The sequence below is a fragment of the Drosophila santomea genome, chromosome 3L (genome assembly GCF_016746245.2).
Source record: "Drosophila santomea strain STO CAGO 1482 chromosome 3L, Prin_Dsan_1.1, whole genome shotgun sequence".
Classification (NCBI taxonomy): domain Eukaryota; kingdom Metazoa; phylum Arthropoda; class Insecta; order Diptera; family Drosophilidae; genus Drosophila; species Drosophila santomea.
The window spans coordinates 22,846,568-22,863,671 of record NC_053018.2 but is presented as its reverse complement, the minus strand read 5'-3'; the positions used below and the strand labels follow the sequence as shown (position 1 = coordinate 22,863,671).

The 17,104-nt window shown below is 41.9% G+C and overlaps 7 protein-coding genes across 8 annotated transcripts; 1 reads left to right on the top strand and 6 right to left on the bottom strand.

Annotated features, from left to right (window-relative positions):
• The first annotated feature begins 2,569 nt into the window (after positions 1-2,569).
• LOC120449668 lies at positions 2,570-3,243 on the top strand. Its single transcript, XM_039632267.1, has 3 exons — positions 2,570-2,644; positions 2,697-3,020; positions 3,085-3,243. Exons 1-3 carry the CDS (start codon positions 2,570-2,572, stop codon positions 3,241-3,243), a joined length of 558 nt encoding a protein of 185 aa, XP_039488201.1.
• Positions 3,244-5,017: 1,774 nt separating this feature from the next.
• On the bottom strand, positions 5,018-5,610 carry LOC120450198. Its single transcript, XM_039633066.1, has 2 exons — positions 5,526-5,610; positions 5,018-5,478 (listed from the first exon to the last, which is right to left on the bottom strand). The coding sequence occupies exons 1-2, from the start codon at positions 5,608-5,610 to the stop codon at positions 5,018-5,020; spliced, it is 546 nt and encodes a 181-aa protein (XP_039489000.1).
• A 108-nt stretch (positions 5,611-5,718) lies between these two features.
• LOC120450145 lies at positions 5,719-6,372 on the bottom strand. Its single transcript, XM_039632975.1, has 2 exons — positions 6,251-6,372; positions 5,719-6,192 (listed from the first exon to the last, which is right to left on the bottom strand). The coding sequence occupies exons 1-2, from the start codon at positions 6,350-6,352 to the stop codon at positions 5,719-5,721; spliced, it is 576 nt and encodes a 191-aa protein (XP_039488909.1). The 5' UTR covers positions 6,353-6,372.
• Positions 6,373-6,479: 107 nt separating this feature from the next.
• Positions 6,480-7,073, bottom strand: LOC120450199. Its single transcript, XM_039633067.1, has 2 exons — positions 7,005-7,073; positions 6,480-6,950 (listed from the first exon to the last, which is right to left on the bottom strand). The coding sequence occupies exons 1-2, from the start codon at positions 7,071-7,073 to the stop codon at positions 6,480-6,482; spliced, it is 540 nt and encodes a 179-aa protein (XP_039489001.1).
• A 178-nt stretch (positions 7,074-7,251) lies between these two features.
• Positions 7,252-7,908, bottom strand: LOC120449122. Its single transcript, XM_039631434.1, has 2 exons — positions 7,784-7,908; positions 7,252-7,728 (listed from the first exon to the last, which is right to left on the bottom strand). The coding sequence occupies exons 1-2, from the start codon at positions 7,832-7,834 to the stop codon at positions 7,252-7,254; spliced, it is 528 nt and encodes a 175-aa protein (XP_039487368.1). The 5' UTR covers positions 7,835-7,908.
• Positions 7,877-8,685, bottom strand: LOC120449121. Of its 2 annotated transcripts, none has more exons than XM_039631433.2 (2): positions 8,555-8,685; positions 7,877-8,474 (listed from the first exon to the last, which is right to left on the bottom strand). In XM_039631433.2, the coding sequence occupies exons 1-2, from the start codon at positions 8,663-8,665 to the stop codon at positions 8,019-8,021; spliced, it is 567 nt and encodes a 188-aa protein (XP_039487367.1). In that variant the 5' UTR covers positions 8,666-8,685; the 3' UTR covers positions 7,877-8,018. The 2 variants fall into 2 exon arrangements, with proteins under 2 accessions (XP_039487367.1, XP_039487366.1); XM_039631432.2 differs by having other exon boundaries at positions 7,888-8,492.
• A 50-nt stretch (positions 8,686-8,735) lies between these two features.
• Positions 8,736-9,332, bottom strand: LOC120450200. Its single transcript, XM_039633068.1, has 2 exons — positions 9,270-9,332; positions 8,736-9,209 (listed from the first exon to the last, which is right to left on the bottom strand). The coding sequence occupies exons 1-2, from the start codon at positions 9,330-9,332 to the stop codon at positions 8,736-8,738; spliced, it is 537 nt and encodes a 178-aa protein (XP_039489002.1).
• Between the last annotated feature and the right edge of the window lie 7,772 nt (positions 9,333-17,104).

The window sequence follows — 17,104 nt, the reverse complement described above, 5'->3', positions numbered from 1 at the left end:
TTTAATTGTGTAAATTTAGTCAGGCATGGCAGGACTCCCCGACTCCGCGAGTCCACGAGTCCAGGACTCCCCGACTCCCCGACTGCCAACCACCCACCGTTCGATGTCCGTGCAGTCCGAGTGGTTCCTGATGTGCGTCGGCTAACGGTACGTAACGTCATAATCACCCCGAAGCGCACATAATTGGCCAATCAATTGTGTCATTGTTCGCATTTATTACGCGGCCTTTCGGACTCCGACTATGACCCTTACTTCGATTCCGATTCCGATTCTGATTCTGATTCTGATTCTGATTCTGATTCTGATTCCGACTGGGAATCGGGGTCCGTCTGGGTCTCGGCCCGCCGTGATTTATGTGGGAGTTTGGGGCGGACCGGACCAGGGTCCAACCAAGGGATAGGCCTAGCATGCGGAAAATTAAGAAAAGCAGGACTGCAGCAGCAGTTTCCATGCAGTTTTTGTTTCGCTCTGCTGTGGTTGTCTTCCCGCTGTTTTTTCTCTTTTTTTAGCTGTAACTTTTTAACAAATGCACAAAACGAATGACAACTTCCGGTTCCGGTGGGGGAACTGGGGTGCTATTTTGTAAGGAGTATAAGGGCGGGTCTACGGCCGGCTGTCACTGCGAAAAATTACATGCCTTGCGCAAAAGTTTTCCCTCTTCATTATTCTAACATCAAGTCGACACGAGTTGCGGTTTTTGCAATTTTTCTTCGCCACATTCCCTCCGAGGAATTTGTGCACAGTCAGACAAAGTGTGAAACGAGGCACAGAACTTCTTTTGGAGAAGATGCTCCCGCTCCTTGGGCGCACATGCTGCCAACTTGGAGACAGCGCCTCAGACATCCAGTGAACAGGAACCGGGGTCCGGGTACAGGAACAGGAACCGGGGTGGAGATTATACGCTGCATTTTAATCACAATTCAAATCAACAGATTCATCGTGTTTATTCCGAGCAGCAGGCGTCTTTGTCACGACTTCTTTTGCGTGTATGGCATAGCTCCCACGTGGAAATCAGCGGGGATTGGGATTGGTAACAATTATTCACAGTCCTCCACTTGATTCATTATTAACTCCCTGTGAGTCGCTTAAAGTCATTGGCAGCTATGTGGATCAGGCCAGTGCACAATGTGAGAATGTGAGAATTAATTTGCTAAACAAAATGCAGTGTAATTCGTGTAGCTCCTCCAAATCATTTCCAATTATCCATATTGTTAAAATTTCTTCGCGCGTAAACATGTTGTGTTGCGAAATCGAGAAAGTATTGTTAATAGCGTCAAAGCCGCTGATCAAACGAATAGTCTGGTTATCATTTATTAACTATAGTTAGTTTATTGTTCAGAAAGGCATGTGCACCTTTGGTTCGATGGGAAACTTTTGTCCGAATTTGTTGCGCTTGATTTATTAATGTGCAAGCCAATTTGTCAGCCTTTGACAGATGGCGATAAGCGCCGAGCAAGAACAAAAAATCAGATGGGAAAATGGAAACGGCCACTATGAAGCAAAATCAATGACAGTTGCAATTAGAAAAGTTTGACGGTTGCAAAACCGAGGCGGACGGAACACCAAGTCCCCTAAAACGTATCGTATGCGGCAATTAGCATTTCGCGGCAATGTCGGAACAATAATTTAAGCTGCTACAGAGAAAACTCGCCAAAAAGCGAGGTCCTCCACCAAAAGATAGAAGAAAGCGGAGAAAAAAATTATTTGATTATCCTGCGGCCATGCGCTGTCACAATTTCGCAGACTGCCCGCCGAGCGTGTCGGCTGAGTCCAGGCCGCTCCGAGTCCATGGGTCCTCGTGTCCTGGTGTCCTCGTGTCCTGGTGTCCTGGCTCTGGTGTTCTGCAGCAGTGCCATGAAAGTGCCACATCAGCGAAAGTCTGTTAACTTCCGGTTTATGGTTGCAGCAGCTTATGGAGTCATTTCCGCCCGCTCCTCCCACTGCTCTCGGCTGCCTGCCCATTCATTCGGCTCAGCCGACAGGACACGGCAGCCAGCTGGCGGTGCCCGCAGACCATTCTATTAAATCATCATTTCGCTCCTCCTCTCAGCTCCTTGGACATTTTACGGCGCACTGCGCTTGCGGTAATTTGTTCCTACTTTTTTTCGGCTGCAAGTGCTTCCTTTAGATTTATAATTAAGATTGGGTTAGCAGCAAATAGTGGCCCTTTTTGAATTTATGCTGCCTTGTCGGGCAGGCAACTGCAGCTGCCCGTTAAGGGGCAATTTATCATATTTTTAGCGTCGTTTCCCAGCAAATTATATGGGCAGTACGGTATGCAATGGTCTATGGGTGAGGCTGGGTCAGTTGGGTAAACTTTTGAAAAATCATGCAATTTAATTACGTTGAGAGTCCTGGCTGGCTCGAGCCACCTGAGTGGATCTACTGTTTGATTACCGAAGCACGGAATTTTTCCCGATATCGAATTTCGACATTGGCAGATCAAAATGAGCGGTTGCGCACATAAAAAAATTGATGGGGTTTTAATGGCTTTATAAAAAGCAAAGCTTTGAGGTCCGTGACTTAAATCGAATCTAGTCAGCTCAATAGATTTGTTTCATATCGAACAATGTTACCCTTTCGCAGCGTTCTTTTGTTTGGGCTAATACTTTGCTTGGTGTGCAGATTTCCTGAAGGACAAAAGGTAAGATCTCGCCTCATCAGATCTTCTTAGTTTTCTTCTCACTCTCTCACAGTCATTGAACTTCCTGCTTTTTCGGAAAATCGTTACCGACCACAACAGCAAGTACATATCCTTGTATGATGCTGCGATCAGTCAGGACTACACCACGATTAACATTACCCTGAACCTTGCGCGGAACATCACGGCGGATATATGGCTTAAGGCTACGATAGGGCAGCGGGTGTCCAAACACGGAGAATCCTACAGGGACGTCTTCACCTACAACGTGAATCTGTGCCAGGTAATGGGCAGGGGCAAGGGCAACAGCCTGATCAACTTCTGGCTGAATAACATCCTCAGGCAGTCCAATATGCCCCGAAATTGCCCACTCAAGGAGGTACTGTACTCTTATAACAGTGAATGAACAGTGAATTACGAGTAGCCTAACTCCTACTTTCCAGGGCAACTACTTTATGCGCAACATTCGATCGGAAAAGGAGACCATTCCACGGTTCATTCGCTCGGGCAGCTTTCGCATAGACTCTAACGTTTATGTGAGGGACTGGCACAGTGTCAATTTGACAGAAACAATCTTTTATGTCGACATAAAAATGAAGTGAGTGAGACCCGCTTTTTCAGGAAGGCTTGCACCGATATCAACTGGCCACATTAAAAGGCAATGAATTATTGAAGAGCTCAAATCTCCGCTGGCTAACACAATTTCTCACTTCCAATCGAATAAATCGTTGCACGTGCATTTCGCATAAATAAATTAATGAGTCCTCAAACAAGGACCCGGATAGAGACACCGACACGGACACGGATTTCTGCACGGAACGTGGCTGGCCGCGCTGCAAGCTGCGATTTATACGAGGGCGCCATCTAAGCGCAAAATAATTTAAACACTGTCAATAATAGTTTGGGGACATAGTATTTTTCCATCGACAAGTTTGCCCTCGACTTCCCGACGCGTCCTTTGTCCAGGTCTTCTCGACACGTTCGCACGCGCTCCTAAGGATGCCATGGGTACTTTTTCGTCGCATTTCCCATCAATTGCACTTCCGGAATTGAGTAGGGGCAGCGCGCACTTTCTTGTATTTTCCGGAGCCCGGCGAAGAACAAGCAGTCTGAGCTCCTTTGAAACAAATGCAGGCAGAATCCGGAGGAGCTGGGCGCACGGTGAGGGGAACTACAGAAGTGAAGTAGTATGCTCAAGGAAATTGCCATCATTAAACCTGTCGCAGTTGCTGTGCTTTGCCTTAAGTAACGTTTAATGTTTGTTTGCCATGAAATTGATTTATAGAGGGGTATCGCATTGGCCGCTCAAAAGCCCCTCGGCGGGACTTATGAGTTTTGCCCAAGCCGAGATGGGTTTTCTATAAATGAAATCATCTGCACGCCATTCTTCTTCTCTTTTCAGGGGCCGCCAATTACATGGGTGGATGGGCTGTTTAGCTAATTAGGCCAAAGCTCACCTGGCTCTCACTTGTCCTCTGGTCCACACTCATTAGTCATCAGACATGCCTGCGAGGTTGTCAGGGCCAGGATTCGAGTGAGGGCGAATAAACCGAGAGATGAGCTTTTGAGGGAGCAATCATCACCACACATCGTATAATTATACCAGCGGGAATCCAAGTAAATTGGCGAGCATGAGGCCTGGGGCGAATCATTTTGGATGTGCCACGGAAGAAGGACCGAGGCCGCGGGATACTGACTGCTCGGCCAGCAATTAGGAAGCAATAAAGTTAAGCACACCAAACGCAAAGTTACATGTTAGGCAGAACGTCGGCAGACGATTCTAAAATATCAATTTTCCTTTTACGCCATTCTCTTTACAACTTCTATTGCTGCATGCGACATCTGCCATCCCGGTGTGGCACCAGGGACATTGTAGCCAAATTGAATGCTCTTCTTTTTCTGCTGCATCGATAATCATCACAAAGCAAGCCCCGTGCAACATGTTGCCGTCTTGTTCAGGATATTATTATTTCTCGCCATAAAATTGTAGCTAATCTTTGTGCAGACTTTCTGAAAAAAGTGGAGACAGCGGTAACGATTCGATGATTATCGCTGCGTGAGTGCGGAAATTGTTAGCACATCCTTGCATCTAGTAGACATCCTGAGAAAATACAATTATTCGATTGTTTACTAACAAATTTATTTAAGAATAATGTAATTGTATTTAAGTTATAAAAAATGTCGAAAAAACTTTTCATCTTAAATGAACTATTTATTTTCTTATTATTTTTTTGACAAAATATTTGAACAATTTTTAATAAGAAAGCTTAACTAAATTCCAATATTGGTATTCGACTTTAGTATTTCATTTACGCTGATTACGAATGATTGGGGAGAAAAAGTCTGAGGCTATGCGTAACGCCGGGTAATATCGGACTAGTTGGACAGGATGGCATCGATCGTCAGGCTCAGTGCTACTTCGAATGACTTGGTTCCGAACTTGCCGTAAAAGAAGGTGAGCTTGCCGCGATACTCGCCAGGAATAAGGAACTTGTGCGTCATCGAGCTCCCCATGCGCCAGTCGTGCATGTAGTAGTGACCCACCTCCACCGGGCAGTTATACATGAAGTTACTATTCTTGCTCATATCCTTGAACCAGCTCTTGAACAGGCTGTTCTTGACACTGGATGTTACGGCACATACATCGCTCTTCTGATTAAACATGGACTGAAAGTTCTTTGCGTTGGCCAGACGTAACAGAATATCGACATGGGCCTTGAAACCCCGCTGAATGGGTCGGTTCAGGTGCATGTCCATATTCATTGTGTTGTTAGCTATGGTTATCGTAAAGTTTTTAAAATACTTCGGATTGTAGCTGCTGTTACCGGTGAGAAACTCTACACTGCGCTCCTTAAATTACAATTTTCTGAGGAATTTTTTAGACGGTCGAAGGATTGACTTACCCCGACGACAAGTTTTATGTTCAACGCCAATTGAACAAGAAGAATGAACGTAAGCAATTTCCACATTTCAATGCCCTCGATGAAACCCAAATGAGAGGCCTCAAATCAATTACAAATGACGGTCACGAGCATGGAATTTTTATTTCCAAACCATTAGCCATCGGAATCAGTGCATCAGATATATATAATAGCATCGGCCGTACAACTCATTATGAAGTCCTCGTCTTTGCCCTTGTACTTTCCAAAAAAGTTATACGTCTCCAATCGGTACGATCCACTTGTAATGAAAGGCGGCACCAGGCCCTCCCCGAACTGCCAGTCCCTCAAGTAGTAGTGGCTCGCATTCAAAGGACACTGGCGGAGGAAGTTTCCGTACTTGAGAAGGTTTTTGTACCACTTCTTGAACAGGTTGATCTTGGCGGCGTTAACGATGTTGCACACGTCGATATTGGTGGAAAAGAGACTCTGAAAAGTTTTGGAGTTCCCCACGCGTGTTCTGAAGTCCAATCTTGCTCTCCAGCCCCTAACCAGAGGCTTTCGCAGATACATGTCCAGGAAAATTTTATCACCGCGAATAGTAAACGTAAAGTTTTCAAAGTACTTCCGGTTGAACCTGCTCTCACCGGCTATGAACTTGACGCTGCATTCCTAGGAAAAGCAAGCCTGGACTCAAGAATTCGAGTACCACTCAGTACACAGTACTTACCGCTCTAAAGGAGAAAAGAGCAATCACCAGGCACAACGGTACCTCCAGCCTGACTAGATGCAAGATCCATGTAGGCCGAGCCATCGCAGTCAACAAAAACATGAGAAGTGTTTCAATAAATGCCTCTGTCTGATCAAAATATTTTAATTATCCAGCGTATTGGAGCCTGACTATCCGTTCATCCACTACGCGATCTTTTAATACAATGGTTTAGCAACTAAGCTAAACGTTAGTTCAACACCGCTTCAACACTACACTCCAGTAGGGGACTGTAGAACGGTTTCTTGAACCTGCCGTAGAAGAAGGATCCGCCGATCCGGTAGTCACCCAGGTAAAGAAAGGATGGCACATTGCTCGCATCTAGGGTCCAGCCATGCATATAATAGTAACCTTCCCTTATGGGACAGCTCGTTGCGAAGTTTCCCACCTTTAGCATGGACGTAAACCACCGCCGGTAAATCGACTCCTGAGAGCCCTTGATCAAAGCACAGTAGTTCATATCGTGTTGGTAGACACTTTGGTAGGGTTTGCCCTTGGAAATACGGAACTCGAAGCTCAAGTGCGCTTTTAGCCCCTGTCGTAGAGTGGTGACCAAAATCATATCCATTAATACTTTCGTCTTGATTATTTGGATACTAAAGTTGGAGAACGTCGATCTGTTGTATGTGCAGTCACCGGCTTTAAAAGTCATTCTGGCGCCCTAATAAGCATATTCTTAAAAAGACCTTGAGAAACAAACTCAATGACTCACCACGCTCGGCTTTATAAAAACAGTTACAACAATCCAGCCCAGAACAAAGAGTACGAGTTTCCCTGAAAACATTGCGTGATGATGTCAACTTGAACATTGCCAAACGCCAACAAAACTGATTTTTGGTTATTGCACTTAAAGCCACATGATGGGCTTGTTGTTCTGTTTGAATTGCGTGATAGATTGATTATTTGGCCAAACTGTTGAATCAAATAATTAGACACTCTCAAACGAAACATTGAACTCGTTTCTATTTGTTATGCATTGTTGCCTCCACCATGCACCGAACAAGGAACATCTGCTTCTTGGTGCGATACTTCCCGTAGTAAACCAGGGCACTTAGGAGGTAGTCGCCGCTTAGTAGATAGGAGGGCACAAGGCCCATGTCAACGTGCCAGCCCTTTAGGTAGTAATGCCCCGCCGGAACAGGGCAGTTCTCCATGAAATTGCTGTTTTTGGACACGCTTTTGATCCAGCGCCGAAAGAGTGAGTCCTTCAGGGTCGAGAGGAGCTCGCAATAGTCGGTGTCGGCTTGGACCAGACTCTGAAAGTTTCTGGCATTGCTGAGACGCAGTTGCACATCGACGTGTGCTCGAAAGCCCGCCTTGAGGGTCTGGAGTAGATGTACATCCGCGTAGATTGTACCATTCACAGACGTCACGTTCAGGGTGTCAAAGAATTTGGAGTTCTTCTCGCACTGTACCCGAGTCACGGCCACTGAGCTGGACTGTTGGAAGCGGAGTCAATAAGGTTTACGATCTTTCTTGGTGATATTTGCTTACCTCTGACTGGGAAACGGATATTCCGATTAGGATACACGCTATTTTCAACATTGGTACTTCCGATGTGAGGTCTGAGTGACTGCATTATGATCCAAACGATGCCATGTTATTCAATTGCACACAAGATGATTTGCTAATTGGATTTAAATTACTTCGAAATGTCGCATTTTTAAGCTTTTTTTTTTAATTTTTTAATGAACCCGAATCAATTGGCTGATTTTTACAAATATACATCCTATGTGGCTTTTAAAAGGGCATAGACCTCCAAGTCGAGAAAAAAGTCCTCTTGCTTCGACTTGTGCTTACCAAAGAAAAAGTGAGCAGTGATACAATAATCTCCGGGAAGCAAATAGTGCGGGACCAACTGTGAGTCCAGCTTCCAGTCCCGCAAAAAGTAGTGACCCGCAGGAACAGGGCAGTTGACCATGAAGTTTCCGTGCTTCAGCATACTATCGAACCAGCTCTTGAAGAGGTTTCCTCTCACCGAGGAAACCACCCCACAGGTGTCCAGGATGTGGGCGAAAAGGCGTTGATAGCTTCTGCCCTTGTCGAGGCTGATCTGGGTGTTGAGGAAGACCTTGAGGCCGCGGTGAATCGGTTTGGAGGTGGTCATATCCATGTACAATGTGTTGTTTCTAATTTCTAAGGTGAAGTTTTGGAAATACGTCGGACTGAACTTGCACTTTCCCATCTGGAAGATGAGGGAAGACTTTGTTGCAAGGATTGTATTACATAAACCGGCTCTTAAACGAATAATTAATAAATACTCACAGCCCCTGCGATTTCCAGTACATGGGCAAATATCAGGGAGACAATAGAACAAACTTTCAACAATTCCATGCTGATGTCGAGCGAATAATGATGTGTAAAATAAATTTTCATCCAGACGGCAACCAGACTAAACTAATTTTAATTGATGGCAACATGTAAAATTAAGCGAATTAGTCATTGCTTACTTTATTTCAACTTCGAATGCACACCCCACCACAAAGTATCGGATACCATCAATTTTTCTTATTTGGTTCATGTCAAATTTTACTCTATACTTTCCAGCATATAAAAACTTCGGAATAAATAGCGTGTTATAGTTGTAGTTCTTCAGGTAGTAAAAGTTGGGCTCGACCGGGCAATATTTTTTAAAGTTACCTGCATTGAAGAATGTCGCAAACCATTTTTTGAACATGTTGTTTCTTCGTTGTGCCAGAAGGTTGCACATATCCAGCGTATATTGGAAAATTTTCTGAAACTTATAGGAGTTCTGCATGCTAATAAAGAATTCCATGTCCATTGTGATACCCGGGACCAAAACCCGTAACAAAAAAAATTCCAAATTCATCTGCGAGTTTTTTACCAACATCGTGAAATTAGAAAAATAGCTGCGATTAATGTTGCCACACTGACTCTCCAGCATTAGGATTTTATTCGTCTAAAAACATTTCAAGGTGTGCTTTACTAAGACCAGTTCAGATCAAGGAATACTTACCACGGGTACTGCCGCGATTATAAGACACACGAATGACACCGATATACTTAGGACTATCTTTGCCATTTTCAAAAACTGAGACTGCTGGAGTGATAACTTTTACTAAGGTTTGTATCAAAAACATTAGCTTTTAAGTGCCGACTTTGTGTCAAAATCGATTATTATGATCAGGGCAAAACATTTAAAAAGAGCTATTAAGAGCGTATATTTTAATTTTGTACCGAACACTACGTTCATATTTTAAAATCATTTTTAAATAGATACCAAAACAATATAACAAGTGTCATTACTTTAAAGACCTCCAATATTAAATTAAAAAATAATGTACGTTTTCTAAACACTTTGTATATTTGGTCTCGAAAAAGTTAGCTGGAATGAACATGTTAATTGCGTTTGGTCATCAGTGCATGTTATTTTAAATATTTGAATAGATCGAGTGACCAATCTGCACATTAACTAAATTGAGCTACTCGTTCAAAGCATTTATTATTTAGATACGCCGAAATGAACGTGTAATTGGCTCCGTGCAGCAAGCGATTCAAAATGAGTGATCGAACTAAATTGATTTTATGGGTGAGTGTTGTGTTTAGGTCAATAAAATCCCAGCCGTAAAATCACCTGCCTAGTCACCTGCCTACAACTAAGGGTCCTAGCTGGTGTTTAGTTTTATGAAAGCGATTCCGTAGGTGATCCGCTGTAATCGAGAAATATTTTAATGTTGGATTCTCCAGTTGAAAAAACATGTCTTAGCCAGTAAGTTAGTAATCTTTTGGTGATTGACAAATTTATTGAATTAATGAATAAAGAAAGAGGCGGTATTTGAACACACTTTATTTAATGCCAAGATTAGGCACTTAAATGGCAAATGGCTGCAAATGGATTTAGTTGTCTAAGCTATCTTTATTTCGTTGCTTAATACATTGGTCTTAAAGCCTTTAATCCCCTGGTTTCCCAGGCAGGGAATCCGCAGTCTTATTCTGCTGCGTGCATTCAACAAGGCAGTCAGTCATTCGTGGTGCTCATCCTAGATGCAGTCAACGTGTCTATGTTTACCCAGCGCAGAGCCCAGCTCCAAGTCCCGAGTCCCCAATGCCGCATTTATGTGCACGAACCACTGCAGAAAACAATTGCACGTAATTCTGCTTACGCCGTTACATTGCAACAATGCACGGCGCAAAAAGTAGATAAAAACCAACCGCCTAACCATTTGTTGGCGTTTTCAGTTTTTCTGAATTTTTTCCCCATTTTTCTCTTGCGGTTGCGACAGTCGATGGCCAGACGAAGTGACAGACCGACAGATGGATACGGATGGGCTTGTGCTCGGGCTGCAAGTCAGACGACGACCTATGCGCTTAATCAGAATCGGGTCTGTCGAAACTAAGGCGCCATCCAGCTTTGTTCAACAAGGTCTGTGCCTACTTCCTGGGTCCTGGTGTTGGCCAAATAAATGTCTTGCCTTCGCTCCTCCGAGTCCTGTGCTCTTCTGGGCTCCTTTTGTTTTCTGTTTGCTCCTCGTTCTGCTTTCACTCCGTGACTGACTGCCTTTCCCCATTTCCGGCTGCCTCGGCCTCGGCCTTCGTCCCCGTCCCCGTCCCCGTCTCCGCCTGCATACTGCATTTATTTACATAGGCCGGTCTGACTTTTGATTTTAAGCTCTTTGGCTCTTCTAACTCAATTCCGTCTTTGGGCTTTAGTCCTTGCAGCTGTCATGGGCCAGGTACCAGTGTTTGTACGGCTGTGATTGTGGCTGTGTACTGCCCTATGTATTTACGGATGCAGTTACGTGCTTTGCCTCCTGCGGGCTGTGCAAATAGGACACTTGCCCATTCTGTAGGTCGACAGAATGCAGACTCTGGCCTGTGACCATCGCTTCTGCCCTTATGTGTGATTTTTGTTTCTTGAGCCCTGCGGATTATGCGAGCTGCCTTAAGAGAGGGTCGTTCTTTAATGCCTACACTCGCTACATTTACTCTAATGCCATACTTTCACTGGCTGCTCATTACTATTTCTTGTGAAAAGACTAGGCTTTTACGGAAGTGAAATGCTTCAAATATACATACTCGTGCAAAAATGGCACAACTTGGCATTCAGTATTATTAGGCGATGTAAGGCACATTTGTGATTCATCACTACGTTGGTTGTAATGCGATCCAATTGAACTATTTTAATTCCAGTTCCAATAAAGCTAGATAAATAAATCCACTAAAGAATTTTTTACATGGGGGTACACACACGTCCAGAAATGAGCCAAATACCCCAAGTCCATTCTCCAAAACCTATTGTTTTTTCAAGAAAGACCTGCTTTTGCCGAACCTGATTGCCTTCAGATTCCCCTTTGACTCAGAAAGAATAGGAAATGTCTCGTCAACAATTTTAACCACTTCGCTCTGATTTGGCCCGGCCAAATGCTACCACTCCAGTGAAAAACGGCAATCAAAAGTGCAACGGAGGAAGACAATTTTCACACTTAGAATGAAAGAAATATATTTTGCTTGGCAAATATGCTGACCTGACTTTCAGAGCAAACAAGATGGCAGCGCAGTGGCACTCGTGTGAAATGGGAGTCGGCCGAAGGAAAACGTCATCATAAATGACCAGGAAGGACCCTAAAGACGGAAGGAGCAGCAATCAGAGGCGCCTGGAAATATGCAAGGCGAAAAATCAACACAGCACAACGACGAGTACGAGAACGACCCCAATTACCCTTGTGTGCATGGGAAAAGGATTGAAATGCAAGAAAAATCCCTGCATATTTTCAGGCGTTGGTATGAAAAGTTGTCACCTAGCAGAGCAAACACCTCCGAATCCGCATGCATCGGCTAAGTGTGAGTGTGAGTGTGGATTCCGTGTAATTGAGCCTACAGATATGCAACCAACGAGTATGCCAGTAATCGACACTTGGGCGCGGCAAACAGGACTCCAAACCCCCTTGGATCGAACTTCCCTGCACAGCGTTTGCGCCTACCGACATGCACTTGCAGGGACCCGAGTGCAGCGCCTGCCTGGAAATGTACAACGTCCTGATTGGCAGATCCAGGCCGAGCTCATAAAGTTTTCAGGAGCGCCTCGGATTGGTCCGAGGACGCGGTTAAGGGCAGCTAGCAGTGCGCATGTGCGGCGAGAGAGAGTCAAGCAGACGTGCTCAGCAAATAGAAGGAGTGCCCCACAGTATGCAATGGTATTTTATTTTTATCCTTGCTCGTTGGAGGGTTGTGCGTGTGTGTGGCAGGACGATTAAAGCTCCGTGCGTGGTGAAAATGGTCGGGGAATCACTCTCGAGTGGTGGTGGTTTTTCCACTCGTTCACTTGCATATGTGTGTGTGAACTAATTGCTTGGGAATGCTTTGCATTCGGGCTTCAAGTGTATGACATTGATTGCATTTGCAATACGTTTCATTGGGGCAGCCTGAATGATTTGACTACCGAAAGTGTAAGCTTATAATTCAATTTTTAAGGAATTTAGTGGCATTTAATTGTGATACAATTATTAATTTGTGTGGCGCATGCGACGATCTTAATGCTCCTGTTGCTTTTGTTCATACTATTGCGATACTTAAATTCAATTTATACGGCATTGCCTTCTAATGCTTCAACCCTAAGTAATACCCTTGGGCAAAGCTTTTGTGGAGATTTCGCTATCTATCTCTCTCTACGACTGCCACTTCCCGATTCACTCTTTCTCTGTCGCGTAAAGTCTACACAAAGTGGTGTCGAATTCGCCGTCATTAAAAGGGAACGAAAGCTTTCATACATTGTAAACAAATCTCCTAATTAGTAAGCAAAAGGACGATCAACATCTGCAATTCAACATGTGTAGCTAAAATCTCTCTATCTACTATGCTTCTGTTTTATGTATTTTGTTGGCAATTGAAAAATAATAATTCTCAAAAGGCAAAATAAATAAGCGGTATAAATTATAGACTACCTCGACTATTAGATACATTACAAAACGAAAATATTTAACCCTGTCGTCATCAACCATACGTGTCTTTAAATTCGTATAAGCTTTCTTAAAAACATAATTTTATTTAACTAAAAATTGAAATAACTTAAAACAATGGACGCGTAACTAACCAGATAGAAAGATAGTACTCTCTTATCCAAATGAATTTATTTTTTATAACTGAATGAAGACAAACAAAAATCGTAGAAAAAGTGAGAAAATCTTTTCCGAGTGTTTACCTACATATATACCTATATGTGTATGTTTCGAAAATAATTTTTTTACCTTTCGCATCTTGTAGAGCTTTCACTCTACGATTGTCGAATGGACCACCCCATTTTCTTTCAACTTATTTTCAATTCATTTATTTCCGCACACAGTGATGCCACAAAAAATGACGCAGCGAAGACATATGCAACAAATGTGAGTAGGACCAGCCCACTTTACTCCATATGTCGACATGTCGCCAATCGATTTCTCCGACACGGCCCTCGGATACCATGATCGATACTGCGATAAACATCTACAGCAAGCTGGCCACTGCCGTCTTCCCACAACGATGGTTGAAAACGAAATGAGTGATGACTTGTCATCTCCGCCCACGCCCTCACAGCATTATTTTCTCTTTGGCTAAGACAGTTAATTACAGTCTATATGAGTGGGTTTTTGACAATAAATTTTGAAAACCAAATAAAACGATAGTTTTGAAAGGTTTGTGGGTGTTAGAGTGGGCGTGGCAACATGCGCTGCGTCTATTACTCTGGAGTCTGTATGCTTAATCTCAACTTTCTAGCTTTTGTAGTTCCTGAGATCTCGACGTTCATACGGACGGACAGACAGACGGACAGACAAACGGACAGACGAACGGACAGACGGACATGGCTAGATCCACTCGACTATTGATTCTGATAAAGAATATATATACTTTATATGGTCGGAAACGCTTCCTTCTGCCTGTTACATACTTTTCAACGAATCTAGTATACCCTTTTTTCCTAGGACAAAGCAGAAAGTAACTGTAAGTCCTTATCAGTTGTCAAAAGATTTTAGACATGTTTTATTCTCGTCATAAGTATTTAGCATAGTATTGATGTCTTTATTTTTTATAACGAAATATTAATTTAACAAAAATTCGTGGCAATTGTGTAACAATAATTATTAATACCATCTTTAGCATCCATAGCTGTTTGCCTGGCTGGAATTGAGTTCACTAAGATTTGTGTAAATTTAACGGTAAATTGAACCAATTGACTACCAAGAACGGTATCATCAAGAGTTCGATGCCTGTCAATGGTACTTTTCCGATTTATGAAACACCAAACATTTTCAATGATATTTAGGACTGGAGGTATTTGCTCCAGTCCGTTAAAAATTTGTTAGGTATGCAATCCTTGCGGAACGGAACTTTGTCATTTTGCAGAATCCAGGTGTTGAATGGAAAGGGTCTATTCCCAGACTCAAAGCCATAATTATTTAAAATACTTACATATTGTTGATTACCTTACAAATGTGGCCGAAGAAAGTAAAACAAACCCAAAATATTAAGGAGCCACCTCCCAATCTGTTAAGTGGTTGCAATGCTTTATTTCCCTTGATGCAGATGCTTTGTTTCAATAATTCGTCTGATTTATAGCAGGCCTATGACCGGATATTTCTTATTCACTAAATTGTATGCGGTTTGTATTGTAAAACTTGGGCAATATTGTATAATTTGGCGGCAATTCTACGATTAAATTTGGTAACAGTTTCAGCTCGATATTCTGCTTCGTCTTTAGCTCTCTCCACACATTTTTGTTTCAAATTCGCACATGTAAACTTCTAAAATTTTTAACTACAGAAACCAACTAAATGTTCAAAGTTTATTAGGGACTAATCTACTAGCTCTAATATAGTATACACTTTTACTCTACGAAAAACGGGTAAACAACATAGTGTACCAATACTTGAAGATAAAACAAGAGAGAACGCTATAGTCGAATTCCCTGACTATCTGATACTCGTTACTCAGCTCGTGAAAAAAAAAAATTTACAAGACTAAAAGTTTTCAATAGTGTGGGCGAGGCACTTTTTTTAACGGGTATATTTTTATTATTATTTTGGTTTGACTGACTGATCAATCACAATCTGAATACCTTGAGCAAGTGTCGATCTGGGTTAGATTTTTTAGATCATAAAGACTGAAATGTAACAATACCACCAAACTCTAAAAAAGTTTTTGATTTTACCTTTTGAAACAGAATGCCAATAAATATTAAGAGGTAAGAGATATTTATTTATGAGGCACGGTGCAAGAAATCAAGCTGTAGAAAGTTGAGCATATTCAATAGCGAAGGTAGCTAAAATTATATATAATCATAATTTTTTTCATTACATTCCGATTAAATTTTCATAAAGAAAAATATAAAATAAATTACAGTTTGAATATAATGGTAGCTACCTAAACTTATTTGTTATACCATCTGAAAACATATATTTTATACCAGTGCGTTAGGGTGGTCGTGGAAAACAGTTTTTTGGCCAATCGATAGAAATTTATAAGACTAGCAAAAAAATTTAATTTTGGGCGGCTTGTGGGCGTTGGAGTTTGTGTGGCAACATGCAACAAACTTGATCTGCGTCTATGTCTATAAAGTCTGTATGCTTAATCTCAACTTTCTAGCTTTTGTAGTTCCTGAGATTTCGACGTTTATACGGACGCTCCGACAGACGGATATGGCCAGATCGACTCGGCTATTGAGTATAAAAGGGTATAAAAACGTATTAATAAATAAAATAAAAATAAAGAAACCAATTAATTTTGTATCGAAAATTATATTTTCTTCTTTTGATACTATATTACTATGATACTTTTGATACTATATATGTATATCCTTAAAATTTTTCTTTGAAGAGAAGGTCTAATATGTAAAATTTAAATTGATATTATTTGCTTAAAACTATTTTGCGATAAATGTTACGCTATTATGTAAAATTATTTTATATCATTAAATTTTAAATTATTCACATATATGATATATTAAAATCTATTTCGTGGTTGTACATTAGAATCCCGAAAAATCCAGCCTTCACAGTTTTAGGAATCCCCCGCTCCTGTTTTGAATTCCTTGAATTTGCCTAGGACATAATCGAAGGTTTTTAGAGAAATGAATATTCGTTTGAAGTGCCACTTTATTTAATTTGTCAGTCGTACAAGACGTTGAATAACTTTACTTAAACAAAAGTGGGACAGAAGTAATTTTTTTCAAAACTGCTTTGCCAGAAGTTAAAACACAATAACAGAAAAGCACAAAGAAGGAAGTAAAATTTAGCAAATTTTTGGTTCTGTTAATGGTTTTCGATCACTATTATCCAATTCACTTTCGCGTCAAATTTGGAATAGGCAAACGGGAATTATAAGTTTCATCTTTCCAAATTTATCATGTTTTTTCTATTAGCTCCAATGATTCCAGGAAGGGCTAGTTTAAACAGTTCTTCTCAGTGCTTCCTGGAAAAGCTCCAAGTTAATGTTTATGTATGAGCTTCAAACTGACTGCGGAGAGTGTAGAGTTTCGAGTCCTTTTCGCCAGTGATTTTGTTTGAGGCGAATTCGGAAAGGCAACATGTTTAAGGCTGATGCTGGTATATGCTTACTGGAAATGCTGTTGCATACTGGGGCCATGATAATTGAATAGGATATATGTCAAGTTTACTTAGCTTAAAATTGCAAATATCACTCATGAATTTATTATTTACTGTAACATTATTCGCTTACTGAATTGCATCATTGTGTTACAGAACTTTCCTTCGTCTGAAGGCAGCAATCGTCGTTTATTTGTTGAGATTTTGATGATTTTGTTTCTGCTTTTGTCTCCATTTCACAGCTCCGTTGTCTCCTTATTTGCCGGCTGACAGTTCG

Bases quoted from the DNA above. Each gene is read 5' to 3' on its own strand.
- LOC120449668 (XM_039632267.1), top strand. From the start codon at position 2,570: ATGTTACCCTTTCGCAGCGTTCTTTTGTTTGGGCTAATACTTTGCTTG. The intron at 2,645-2,696 runs GTAAGATCTCGC...ACTCTCTCACAG, and splicing joins GATTTCCTGAAGGACAAAAG to TCATTGAACTTCCTGCTTTT. The intron at 3,021-3,084 runs GTACTGTACTCT...CCTACTTTCCAG, and splicing joins GAAATTGCCCACTCAAGGAG to GGCAACTACTTTATGCGCAA.
- LOC120450198 (XM_039633066.1), bottom strand. From the start codon at position 5,610: ATGTGGAAATTGCTTACGTTCATTCTTCTTGTTCAATTGGCGTTGAAC. The intron at 5,479-5,525 runs GTCTAAAAAATT...AGCGCAGTGTAG, and splicing joins GGTAAGTCAATCCTTCGACC to AGTTTCTCACCGGTAACAGC.
- LOC120450145 (XM_039632975.1), bottom strand. From the start codon at position 6,352: ATGTTTTTGTTGACTGCGATGGCTCGGCCTACATGGATCTTGCATCTA. The intron at 6,193-6,250 runs GTAAGTACTGTG...TGCTTTTCCTAG, and splicing joins CTCTTTTCTCCTTTAGAGCG to GAATGCAGCGTCAAGTTCAT.
- LOC120450199 (XM_039633067.1), bottom strand. From the start codon at position 7,073: ATGTTTTCAGGGAAACTCGTACTCTTTGTTCTGGGCTGGATTGTTGTA. The intron at 6,951-7,004 runs GTGGTGAGTCAT...TATGCTTATTAG, and splicing joins CTGTTTTTATAAAGCCGAGC to GGCGCCAGAATGACTTTTAA.
- LOC120449122 (XM_039631434.1), bottom strand. From the start codon at position 7,834: ATGTTGAAAATAGCGTGTATCCTAATCGGAATATCCGTTTCCCAGTCA. The intron at 7,729-7,783 runs GTAAGCAAATAT...CGCTTCCAACAG, and splicing joins TATCCGTTTCCCAGTCAGAG to TCCAGCTCAGTGGCCGTGAC.
- LOC120449121 (XM_039631432.2), bottom strand. From the start codon at position 8,665: ATGAAAATTTATTTTACACATCATTATTCGCTCGACATCAGCATGGAA. The intron at 8,493-8,554 runs GTGAGTATTTAT...CTTGCAACAAAG, and splicing joins TACTGGAAATCGCAGGGGCT to TCTTCCCTCATCTTCCAGAT.
- LOC120450200 (XM_039633068.1), bottom strand. From the start codon at position 9,332: ATGGCAAAGATAGTCCTAAGTATATCGGTGTCATTCGTGTGTCTTATA. The intron at 9,210-9,269 runs GTGGTAAGTATT...AAATGTTTTTAG, and splicing joins TTATAATCGCGGCAGTACCC to ACGAATAAAATCCTAATGCT.